The 13,541-nt window shown below is 37.7% G+C and overlaps 1 protein-coding gene across 1 annotated transcript; it reads left to right on the top strand.

The window, feature by feature from the left end:
• The first annotated feature begins 225 nt into the window (after positions 1-225).
• On the top strand, positions 226-13,174 carry LOC132010435 (coatomer subunit gamma-1-like). Its single transcript, XM_059388294.1, has 3 exons — positions 226-306; positions 1,142-1,313; positions 11,515-13,174. The coding sequence occupies exons 1-3, from the start codon at positions 226-228 to the stop codon at positions 13,065-13,067; spliced, it is 1,806 nt and encodes a 601-aa protein (XP_059244277.1). The 3' UTR covers positions 13,068-13,174.
• The last annotated feature ends 367 nt before the right edge of the window (positions 13,175-13,541 follow it).

The raw sequence follows: 13,541 nt of genomic DNA, 5'->3' as shown, positions 1-13,541 counted from the left end.
TTTGACAGAGAGAGACACAGTGAGAGAGGGAATACAAAGAGGGGAGCAGCAGAGAGAGAGGGAGAAGCAGGCTTCCCACTGAGCAGGGAGCCCCCCTGGGTGCCCACAGGCACGCAGCCCGCCCAGCGCCTGCTGCGCTCCCCTCCTGCTCCCTCCCTGAGACCCCACTCGTGACACCGCTCCTCCCGCAGGCCCAGGTCCCCGCGCCCCCTCAACGAGCCGGTGATGGCCAGCGGTCATCCCGAGGGAGCATGGCGAGAAGGGTTCAAGAACCCAGACAACTCTCAAATCTCGCCTCGAAGCCAGGTGACATGTGGGGGGCATCCATCCATCCTAGGACCCTGGGATCATGACCTGAGCTGAATGCAGATGCTTAACAAGTGAGCCACCCAGGCACCCTAAAAAACAATCTTTTTGTTGTTAACAGGATTCTTCTAACAGTGTTTAAACTAAAATTTGAAAATAAGGTTTGGGAGGGCCAGAAAATGAGCAGGGATATATAGCAAGCAAAGGCACTTACTAAGAATTTATCCATCTTTTCTAGTCCATCCCAATTCATTGATGTATAATTATTCTCAGTAGCTTTTCATGTTCTTTGTATTTGTATGGTATCAGTTGTCACGTTTCCTCTTTCATTTATAAGTTTGTTTGAATCCTCTCTCTTTCTTCATAAGTCTAGCTAAGGGTTTATGTATTTTGTTTTCTTTTCACAATACAAGCAATTGGTTTCATGGATCATTTCTACCGTCTCTTTAGACTCTTCTTCATTTCTTTCTGCTCCAATCTTTATTATTTCTTTTCTTCTTTTAACTTTGACAATAGTTTGTTCTTCTTTTACTAGTGCCTTGAGGAGTAAAGTCAGGTTACTTATGTGAGATCTTTCCTTTTGCTCATTGTAGGTGTTTACCACTGTATAAACATCTTTCTTAGAACTGTGTACTACAAGTTTTAATATGTTGCATTTTGCTGTATTCCATAGGTTTTGATATGTTGTAACTTCATATGTCTGAAGATTTTTTTGTTTCCCTTTTGTATCTTCTTTGCTCCACTGGTTGTTCTGTAGCATGTTGTTTAATCTCCAAATATTTGTGGATTTTCAGTTTTCTCTTTATAATTGATTTCTATTTCTATACTCTTGTAGTCAGTAAAAGTGCTTTATATGATGTCAATCTTCCTATATTTTTCTGAAGAACACCTACAGATGGCCAATCGGCACATGAAAATGCACTCATCATCACAAATCATCAGGGAAATGCAAATCAAAACACAAGACATCACCTTGCACATGAGAATGGTTATATCAAAAGCCAAGGGTTTACAAGTGTTGGAGAGGATGTGGAGAAAAGGGAATACTTGTGCACTGTTGACGGGAAGATAAACTGGTGCAGCTGCTATTGAAAATGTATGAAGTTTCCTCAAAAAGTTAAAAATAGAGCTACCACATGATCCAACAATCCTACTTCTGGGTATATATGCAAAGGAAATGAAGACAGGATCTTGAAGAGATGTCAACAATCTCATGTTCAATGTAGCATTATTCACAGTAGCCAAGACATGAGAACAGCATAAGTGTCCTTCAATAGATGAACAGATAAAGAAGATATAGGATGGATACATACAAAAATATTATTCAGTCATGAGAAAGAAGGACATCCTGCAATTTGTGACAATATGGATAGACTTTAAGAGCATAATGCTAAGTGCACTAAGTCAGACACAGAAAGAAAAATATTGTATTATCTCATTTATATATGGAATCTAACAAACAAACAAACAAATAACTTGTAGAAAGAGAAACTAGAATGGTGGTTACCAGAGGCAGGAGGGTTGGGGAGAAAGGGGAAATTATGACCAGAGTACAAACTTCTGGTTTGAAGATGTAAAAGTTCTGGGGATCTAATGTACAGTATGGTGATTATAGTTAATAAAACTGTTTAATATATTTGAATGTCCTCATCACAAAAAAGAAATGGTAATTATGTGAAATGAGGGAAGTGTTAGCCAACCCTATGGTAGTCATCATTTTGCAATATATAAATGTATCAAATCAACACTGTATACCTTAACTGTTACATAATTATATCTCAATAAAACTGGGGAAAAGTTCTTTTCTAAATCTTGTTCTTTCTTTCCCTTCTCTCTCGATTAATGTTAAACATTTTGGTTTCTTCTTTTTATTACAAAACAAAATTTCCCAGATGACTAATGTAGAATATTAATCTCAAAAAGTTTTAATATTTTCTTCTTTATTTAAAAAAGTAGATGACCAAATATACCCTTTTGTGGATCCATTCCCATTGCTAAATAAATTTTCTGAGAAGTTCTACAGCAAAATTAAGTTTTTAAATTGTTTCCCAAAGATATTTCACAATTGAACTCTGCCCCAAACTTCTTATATTTTTCAAGCAATGGCTATTAAAACCTATGAGGCAACTAGCAGAACAAATTCTGGAAAATGTTAATCTTTGACTTTTATGTTCCTGTCCATCTCTTCCTTTCAAAATTCTTTGCAATCTGGATTGTGGCCCTTAACGTACTACTCCCTTAGTAGCAAAAGCACTTTTGCAAGAATCCTTGAGGATTCTGAATTTTTTATTTCAATGTTGTCTTTTAAGTCTCCATCATGATTGGCTTTTCTGCAAAGTACATAACAGAACCCATCACTCACTCCTTAATTTTCTAAGTCCCTTCATTTTCAAAGAACTATTATTATCTTCTGATTTTCCTCCTCTTAAGTGTTTCTTTTTTTTTCCCCTTGACTCTTTCATCTTATAAACAAGTCACCACTAGGACTCCACCCTTAGTTCAACTATTTCTTTTGTTTTATTTTATTTTCTTGTGTGATCTCATTTACCACATGCATTTAGTTATAACAACTGGTTGTCAGTAATTCTCAAATCCATATCTCTAGCCCAGATTCCAGTTCTGAGTTGAAAAATAAAATCTCAGTAGTTCCCAAATAATAGTCCAGAGTTTGTGAACTCTTTGTGGGTAGGAATGTTGTGTTTCATTCCTTTTTTTAATTTTTTTTTTTAATTTTTAAAGCTCAGCACTTCAATTACAGTGCTTTCATCATTACACATACTTCATACAACTTGGTTGAATCAAAATTGTTAACTAAATAAACCACATGGTTCAGTAATACATCTTAAAAATGTGAAGTCAGTTTAACTTGCCATTCGTTAAATCACTTAATTTCTTTGGCTGTCCGTTTCATCTGAAAATTGGAAAAGATGGACTGATAATTGCTATGGTTCCTATTAGCATTACTTTTTTGTTTCTAAAATTCTCTATTATCTTTCTTTAAAAATGGAAAACATCTTATTAAAAACACCACTTAAAACAAGAGAAATCTTACATAAGCAATTATGTTACTTCAGTTAGATTCATTTAACAAACTTTTCTAAGTGCCAAGTATATGTCAGGCAATTTTATTAAGATAAATAAAAAATGCTAGGTATAAGCAGAAAAATGAGGCTAACAAAGTTGAATTACATTTCCTTTAAAGTCTTATATTCTCTTGGGGCATCTGGGTGGCTCAGTCAGTTTAGGGTTTGCCTTAGGCTCAGTTCAGGATCTTGGGATCCTGAGATTGAGCCCTGAGTCAAGCCCTACACTCAGGAAGGACTCTGCTTGAGATTCTTTCCATCTCTCTTCCACCACCCACTCACATTCTCTCTTTCTCTAAAGAAAATAAAAATCTTCAAAAAAAAAAAAAAAAGTAATGATAAAATACTTCCCTAATTTTGAAATGTAACAAAACTGAATCTAATTGCAAAGACTTAAAAAAAAAAGGCACTATGTTAACCATCAAATAATTATTCCATTTTGTGTTTACTACAAACTTCAAAAAGGTGAAGGAAAATCAGAAAAAAAAAATTGGCCAAATATTGCTCAGAAGTACTGGAAGGCCAAATAATGGTGTCCAGTTATGGAGTGGAGTTTTGAGTGAGGCAAATGACCTGTAGACGTTTATAAGTTAAAAGCCATCTGCTAAAGAACTAGATGCTATCCTGTTCAATTTTTTTTCAGAGATAGAGAGATGATTCAGAAATCTCAGGAGATTGAAAAAGATTTAAATTTAACCCTCCTCACACTTGAGTGAAGAACATTTAAAAGAGTTGTAACTAATGTAGACTAGCAATTAGTGATGAGGGCACACACTTTCAGTTGCTCTTATGTCTTTAACACTTTCTCTAAATTATACAGTAAAACATTACATAAAATACTGGAAGAAAAGCTAACATAAAAATAATTCACATGGGGGCCTATTTCTAATAGGTAAAACCATTTATTATTAGTTTTTGCACTTGGTGGAAAATATGAATGACTATTTGTGATCCCCTTTGCATGATTCTTTTTGCATTCAGGGTCCAGTCCCCACTCATCCTGATATTCCCCCAAAATAACTGGTACGTGTCCACAAGTAGGTGGTTGAATTCAACTAAGTGAAGAGGAAAAAGGAAACATATAATATATGTATGATTGATACTACCATATAAAAAATGTGTAAATATGGCAGGAGCCCTTTTAACTGGCCTCTACTTAACTAACCCATTGGATTAACTAAGAATCCCAATTTCCCTTGCAAAGCCCATAATTTATGTTCATCACCCAAGCCCTGCTCAAGGCTACTAAATTATGGTCTAATAGTCTCTCATTTCTGCTACCACCAGATAAGCTTGCATGCTTACTAAGAACAATTTGTATTTTTTCCCAAATCTTTTTTTCTCCAGGTGTACTTTTTGTTACTTCTTTCATTATTTATACAACTAATGGAATATGAGCATGGAAGAGAACAGTTCTTTAGAAAAGAACAAATTAACAATTTAGCAAATTGTTAAAAAAAAAAAAAAAGCCCTGACTCATGTACAGAAAAATGTAAATGGAAAAAATTGGGAAGGAGATTTTTGCAAATATGTTTGAGTTCTTATTTCACTTTAAAAAGACAACCTGGAATTTAAAGACAATGCACTATGGATACAGTTTATAAAAGATAAAGAACACAGTCCTTCAATCAGCAAACTCACATTAAAAAAGCAAAAACAAAACAAAACACACACACACAATAAAATATAACTCTACTTTAAAATATTGGAAAATGAAAGACAGTTGAAGCAGTGCATTAAAAATATTAAACATTTTTGGGGCACCTGGGTGGCTCCGTGGGTTATAGCCTCTGCTTTTGGCTCAGATCATGATCACGGGGTCCTGGGATCAAGCCCTGTATCAGGCTCTCTGCTCAGCAGGGAGCCTGTTCCCTCCTCTCTCTCTGCCTGCCTCCCTGCCTACTTGTGATCTCTGTCTGTCAAATAAATAAGTAAAATCTTTTAAAAAATAAAAATATTAAACATTTTTAAATTACTACAATGAAGGCTTGGCCATGAAACTTACCACCTCAGGTAAAAACAGGACTAAGCCCAGAATAACACCGTCACTGCATAGTTTCAAGACTTCAACATAGACTTGTTTTTCCTCATGGGGAAAAGTTATCTTCACACCTTGACTATGTTAACAACAGCAGAATCTCAAAATTCCTAAAGATTTTGTACGACCAAGGTAGAAGCCAGGATTGGAGATATATCTGGTGCATTTTACTTAGCAGCCTCATAGTCACTTATAGATAATCTTTTGAAAACTCTTTTTGCAAGAGAGGTACCTAGAAAATTCTTTTGCTTTGGATGCCTGCTTTTAAATCATGTGGAAATGCCTCTTTATTTTTATTAAACACCCTGTTATTAAACACTCTGAAGTTGGTTCCCCCCACCTTTGGTAGTGGTTAGTTGTAGCTAAAGAGAGAGAGTGGCTTGGTATGCCTAAGAGAATAAACATGAGATAGTGTAGGGTCTACACACAATGGGAGAGGGATCTAGAAGTTCTGGTATTCCTCTGTGGAAGAGCTCAAAATTGGGAGCCAAGCTTGCTATGAGGCTAGGACCACCCTGATGAGGGAATAGGTAGCCTTGGGATGGTTGCTTTGACATGAATAGTCTAAGCCAGGGCCTGGATGGCAGGTATTTCTGAGACTCAAAAGATTTGAGGAATCAGTGAGAACCAAAAGAGAGCCACATTATGGGGAAAAGGGAACCACCATGTTCTGAACAGACCATAAATTATACCAACCTCAAGGTATTTCAGCAGTAGGTAGAGCAAGTTGTGAAACCATGGCTCAGAGTCTAGTTGAGATGAGTTAATGAATCATCTGGAATTTATCTGAAGTAATGAAGAGAAGAGCATGCATACCAGAGACCTCTTCTCCAAATCCATGGACATAGGTATCTCTCTGTACCTAGAGGAGATTTATAGTAGGAAGAGGAATCCTGGAACATCATTTGATATGGGATCAACAGACGTGACAGTAAGTGTGAACTATGGCTTGACTGAATATTCATCTCCTAATATATTACTTTCCCTCACGAAGTTTAAGTTTTTCTGAAGTTCACTTATGGAAAAATAAGGAAACTATATTGTTCATTGTTTCCACATTTGAATGGGAACATATGTAATTTTTAAACATATACACATATATGCACACAAATATAAGAATTTTTTTTAAAGATTTTATTTATTTATTTGACAGAGATCACAAGCAGACAGAAAGGCAGGCAGGGCAGGGTGGGGCAAAGCAGGCTCCCCACGGAGCAGAGAGCCTGATGTGGGGCTCGATCCCAGGACCCTGAGATTATGACCTGAGCTGAAGCCAGAGGCTTAAACCACTGAGCCACCCAGGCACCGGCTAAGAATTTTAAAATGAAAGGGCCTGAGAAGAAATGATGTTGATCTCTTTGGAGAGAAAGCAAGATTTATTCCATTGATGTAAATGAAAATTGATGTGAATTAAAGTATAGAGTTCTTATCTTTGTTTTACTTATTAAAATGATTCATGGGCAGTTTTAGAAAATAGAAACCCTAGTATACACCCTCAAAATGTTTTTAGACAGTCATAAGAATTCACGTACAGAGTTAATTATTCTGATATATGTAAATATCAGTAGCTTAAAAACATATGGAAACCCTAGAGCTATGGAGAATTATTTTATGCATGAGATTAATTGTGACCTTCTTTTCTCATTTTTTAAAACTCATGGCTGATGAATCAGAACAATAAATTTAATAAGAATAACACCATATTATGCGGAGGTATTTTATTGAAAAGTTCTGTTTTTGATGAAATGTATAACATGTTGTTAATGAATCAGTCTGTTTTCACAAGAACACTAAAGTACATTTTAAAGAGCCAAGTGTTTAGCAAGACAATAGTTCTATCATCATGGTATAAAACAACCAATTTGACTTTTTTTTCTCCAAAATTATATTTTCTTGACTATCTGAAAGCAAAAATGGCAAATTTTATTCTAGAGTCATAATAGTAGAACTTCAATGCTCAAGTTTCCAGCTTTGCTTTCTTTTTTTCCCCTAAAATTGCCCACTGTTTTCCAAAACAAATTTCCCATACAATACCATCAGAAAAATGCAGCAGTGAATTTTGAAACAAAGTCAGAAACTGTACAGATAACCTCTCCTTTTATAAGAATATCTTATTTATGATCACTTTCTCCTCAGTTTTTGTTTTAACAGTGCTTGACTCTTTCTTAGAAGATATGCAGCTCTAACTCAGTTAAACCCTGTCAGCAAAAGTGAAAATGCCAGATTAATTACAGAAAAATCCAACGGAATTAAAGTTCTTTTAACAAAGTTAATTTTGCTAAAAGAGGTTGTACTTTCATTCTTTTACATTTTCATCAATATTATAGACAACAATAGATAGAATATTCTCTCGTCAAAGTTTGATTTTCTTCCTAAACACATTTTATTTCCTGATCTAATGTGGAAAATAAAGGTTTACTTTATCACTAATACTACATTTCTTGGGTAGTCATGGTCTCCGAAAAGGTCACAGAATAGTGCAAAAATATAATGTTGTATTGGCTTTCTTCTCATTAAAGCTGTTAAACCTAATCATAACTTTCTTTTTCCCACCAGAAGTTATACCTTCTATTTCTATTATGCACTGGCAATTCATCCTTGAATGAAATGGAAACCATTCTGTTTCTCATTGAATTTATATTCAAATAGAGGAAAGGGACAACAAGAAGTATACAATATTTAAAATAATTTCTCATTTTAATGAGAAAATGATGAGGGGCCCCTGGGTGACTCAGTCAGTTGGGTGTCTGCCTTCAACTCAGGTCATGATCCCAGGGTCCTGGGATCGAGCCCCACATCTGGCTCCCTGCTCTGCTGGGAGCCTGCTTCTCCCTCTCCCTCTGCCTGATGCTCCCCCTGCTGTGCGCACGCGCGCTCTCTCTCTCTCTGTCTCTCTCTCTATCAAATAGATAAAAATCTTTTTAAAAAGGACATTAAAAAAATAAAATATCTTTGATGAAAATGGGATATTGAGGCAGATATATCTGAAGGTGAAACGCAGAAACCTAATTTAGATGAGGTGGGCAGGAGGGCATATCTAAATAAGTGGCATGTCAGGCAGGGCTTGAAAGTGAGAAGAAACTAATTTCAAAAGAGAAAGAAAGAAAGAAAAAAAGAAAGAAAGAAAGAAAGAAAGAAAGAAAGAAAGAAAGGGAGGAAGGAAGAGAAAGAAAGAAAAAAGAAAGAAAGAAAGAGAAGAAGAAAGAGAAGAAGAAAGGAAGGAAAGGAAAACACTTCTCTCTGAGGGCAAATGGGAGGCTAGGAGTTGGAAGGAGACTGGATCATAGAAAATATAACATAAAAACAGTGTATCTGCAACATAGTAAGCAAGGTGGAAAGTGACACCAGACACAGCTGGAGTGTTGGTCAGTAGACAGGATATGATAGACATGAGAAAGCCTTGCTGTCACTGTAAAGTTTAAGTACTGTCCATTTTCTAAAATATTAAATGTCGAACAGGGCAAAAAGTAACGAGTTCTTTCTTTGTGCTGATTTAAGAATTCTGTGATGGCAGCTACATTCTAAACTATTAAAATCTTTACCATCATAAAACACTTTCTCAGCTCTCTCAGACTTTGCTCTGTCCCTACCATCAATTCCTAGTAATGCCAAGATGCCAATAGTACAAGCACTGTAAAGCATATATTTTTCCAGCCAATAATAGTTTAATCAATAGGAGTAAGAATGTTTTGAGGCTGGGACGCCTGGGTGGCTCAGTGGGTTAAGCCTCTTTCTTTGGCTTAGGTCATGATCTCAGAGTCCTGGGATCCAGCCCCGCATCAGATCAGACTCTCTGCTCAGCAGGGAGCCTGCTTCCCCTTCTCTCTCTGCCTGCTGCTCTGCCTGCTTGTGATCTATCGCTCTCTGTCAAATAAATAAACAAAATCTTAAAAAAAAAAAAAAATGTTCCGAGTTGCAAGAGTTTGGGCACATACCATTCAACAAATATACTTTGGGTCACACACCTAGTCTACCTCCCAGATCTACTTCTCATTCTTCTAATTGTGGTCTATAATAGCCACAGGTCATGGGTTCTAACAACTGTGCACCTGTAATTATAAGGAAGGACTGTTTTCCATAATTCTTCTCCTCCTCTGTTAGAAACACTGAGTCCATGGTTCATTCTTCCACCCCTTTTGGGGTAAACTAACAAATCCATTTTATACATTTAACAATTTTTTACTTTTTTAATTTCTCAAAATCTCACTTTTCTTAAGCAGAGATTATTAAATTATTTCCAAGAACACTCAGAAGTAATTGTGTTAATCATGAAGTTTTAAGTGAAATTCATTTCTAAGAAACACATGAAATTCTGGTGGGGAGGGAAAATCATGATAATTTCATACTCTTCCACAAAATTTGGCATTTTATAAAATAAATGAGAGGTTTCAAGCTGTTTCTGAGAAAAATAAAACAACACTCAATAACTGCAGGGACTATAAATCTTATAATTAATAAAAGTTATTTTAATTCTAATTATAAATAATTATAAAATATAATTATTATATAAAATATAATTTATATAATTATATAAAATATAAATTATATAAAATATAATTATAAAAAATAATTATAAAATATAATTATTGAAAGACTTATGGATTCATTAATTATATTTATAGTTAATAACCATGGGAGTTTAGTACTATTTCACTAAATTACTTATTTTTTTTTTGTTAGGTCAGAGTACAGCACACTAGAAGGATGAGTGAGGTAGCTCAAACTTCTACAAATGGAGACATTTAGCATTTGGAGACATTTTCTCCCCCTCCTTTTCCTTCAAGCATTCTTAAGCTTTTGTCCAACAGAAAACAAGCTCTTTCAAACTCTTAGAGTGAGTTCAGATAAGCTAATTTCATTTCAGATATGCAGTGAAGAATATGTTCTTGAAAATTGCAATTAATAATAAATTAAATAAGAACAGAGCAAATAGTGTGTGAGCCCCAGCAAGCATGCCAGTACTTTGCATGTGTTGTTTTTGCCTACCCCACAATCTATAGGTATCTCTAAAGAAGGTTCCAAATAAATTATATCATGGATTCTTGTTATCCCAAATAAATTATATCATGGATTCTTGTTATCCCAAATATTATAAGGAGTGAGGAATTATTTATATCAAAAATTACAACAAAATAAACAAAACAAAGAAACAAAACCCACTACATTAGAAGCAGAAGGCAGAACTGATAATGTTCTCTTTGAGTACAGGTCCCAACAGGAAATCAATGTATTGCATGCCTAGCCTTGAGGATAAGCAATTATCTTCTTGGCTGAAATCAGGATGGGAGATCCAGGTCTCATGGCTATATGACACTAAAAATAGAGCTACGTTTGGTGGCTGAATCAAGCAGAATTATGATATTTGATTACTCGTTCTGTTATCCCAGGATGAGTTAAACATTGAGGAAATTCCCTTTCATTTGTTGAAAGGAGTAGCCAAGTTTCTGTGGTGGTTTTCCATTAGAAACTGGAAATTTTCACTATTAACCAGAAATGGGCAGCCAATCTAATTATTTTATCAGATGAATTAACATGGACAATATCATTTGAACCTCTGCCTGGGGTGATGCAAAGATAATGAGAATTTGGATCAAAGAATATAAATGCAAGGGTTCTTAAGGTAGAGAGACCTCATAGTCACTCAGAGATAAACTTCAAAAAGATTCTCTTCTTGCAAGAAAGGCACCTAGAAGAATATGTTTGTGTTTCTTTTGAAGTTGTCTTAGTTCTAAGCACATTGTAATGCCCCTTTACCTCCTAAAAATTCTTCCCTCTGAAAAGGATTTGCTACTAGTCATTTAGTAAAATAAAGTCATTATGTCTTTTCAGCCAAGGAATGCATGCTTGTATTAAAAAATGCATTTAAGAATTTGTCTCCTCCTGGGGCACCTGGGTGGCTCAGTGGGTTAAGCTGCTGCCTTCAGCTCAGGTCATGATCTCAGGGTCCTGGGATTGAGTCCCGCATCGGGCTCTCTGCTCGGCGGGGAGCCTGCTTCCCTCTCTCTCTCTCTCTCTGCCTGCCTCTCCATCTACTTGTGATTTCTCTCTGTCAAATAAATAAATAAAATCTTAAAAAAAAAAAAAAAGACCGCCTCATGAAGCAGATCTCATCCTTCATGTCAGAGATCTCAGATGAGTTTAAGGTGGTGGTGGTCCAGGCCATCAGTGCCCTGTGTCAGAAGTATCCTCGCAAACACGCTGTGCTCATGAACTTCCTGTTCACCATGCTACGGGAAGAGGGTGGCTTTGAGTACAAGCGGGCCATCGTGGACTGCATCATCAGCATCATTGAGGAGAACACGGAGAGCAAGGAGACCGGGCTGTCACACCTGTGCCAATTCATTGAGGACTGCGAGTTCACCGTGCTGGCCACCCCCATCCTGCATCTTCTAGGCCAGGAGGGGCCCAAGACCAACAACCCCTCCAAGTACATCCGCTTCATTTATAATCGCGTGGTCTTGGAGCATGAGGAGGTCCGGGCAGGTGCTGTGAGTGCTCTGGCCAAGTTTGGAGCCCAGAATGAAGAGATGTTACCCAGTATCTTGGTGTTGCTGAAGAGGTGTGTGATGGACGATGACAATGAAGTAAGGGACCGAGCCACCTTCTATCTCAATGTCCTGGAGCAGAAGCAGAAGGCTCTCAATGCGGGCTATATCCTAAATGGTCTGACTGTTTCCATCCCTGGTCTGGAGAGAGCCCTGCAGCAGTACACTCTAGAACCATCAGAAAAACCTTTTGACCTCAAGTCTGTGCCCCTAGCGACCACACCAATGGCAGAACAGAGAACAGAAAGTACCCCCATCACAGCCACCAAGCAGCCTGAGAAAGTGGCAGCCACCCGGCAAGAGATCTTCCAGGAGCAGTTGGCGGCAGTGCCAGAGTTCCAAGGGCTGGGGCCCCTCTTCAAGTCGTCTCCTGAGCCTGTGGCCCTCACTGAATCAGAGACTGAGTATGTCATCCGCTGCACCAAACACACCTTCACTGACCACATGGTGTTCCAGTTTGACTGCACAAACACACTCAACGACCAGACTTTGGAGAACGTCACAGTGCAGATGGAGCCCACTGAAGCCTATGAGGTGCTCTGTTACGTGCCTGCCCGAAGCCTACCCTACAACCAGCCTGGGACCTGCTACACATTGGTCGCACTGCCCAAGGAGGACCCTACAGCTGTGGCCTGCACATTCAGCTGCATGATGAAGTTCACTGTCAAGGACTGTGACCCCGCCACTGGGGAGACCGATGATGAAGGCTATGAAGATGAATATGTGCTGGAAGATCTGGAAGTCACTGTCGCTGATCACATCCAGAAGGTCATGAAGCTGAACTTTGAAGCAGCGTGGGATGAGGTAGGGGATGAGTTCGAGAAGGAGGAAACATTCACCTTGTCTACCATCAAGACACTTGAAGAGGCTGTGGGCAATATCGTGAAATTCCTGGGAATGCACCCTTGTGAGAGGTCAGACAAAGTGCCAGATAACAAGAACACCCATACGTTGCTCCTGGCTGGTGTGTTCCGGGGAGGTCATGACATCTTGGTGCGCTCCCGACTGCTGCTTTTGGACACAGTAACAATGCAGGTGACAGCCAGAAGTTCAGAGGAGCTGCCGGTAGACATCCTCTTGGCGTCTGTGGGCTAAGAGGCCAGGCTGCATGAGTCCTACTCCTACCCTTTTCTCCCCAACACTACGCAGAAGTCATGCCTTCATCCTGAATCCAGTGGAAACTCCTTCCCAAGGCTCTGTATCAAAAATCACTGGGGAAATTTTTTTTTTTTTTTTAATTTAGCCCCTGCCCCAGGACTGCCAGGGGGTAACGTTTTTTTCTTTTTTTAAATAGGGGATGATTTTAGCTTGTCCTAGAACCTGCTGCCGGGCCTGTCAGGGTAGGGACATTACAAATGAATAAAATGCTCACACTTCCTCCTGAGTTTATCTCCAGAAAACCATCTTATCCATATAAATAAATCAGCATGTATTTATTGAAAAAAGAAAAAAAAAAAAGAATTTGTCTCCTAATTCCTAATGAAAGAAACCATAAAGAATGGAAAGGAGGAAGTGGGATATAAAAAGGAAATGGAAAGAAAAAAGAATAGGATGGAAAGGGAAAGGGAA

Source organism: Mustela nigripes, chromosome 2 (genome assembly GCF_022355385.1).
Source record: "Mustela nigripes isolate SB6536 chromosome 2, MUSNIG.SB6536, whole genome shotgun sequence".
Lineage (NCBI taxonomy): Eukaryota > Metazoa > Chordata > Mammalia > Carnivora > Mustelidae > Mustela > Mustela nigripes.
This window is presented reverse-complemented; position numbering and strand designations above follow the sequence as displayed.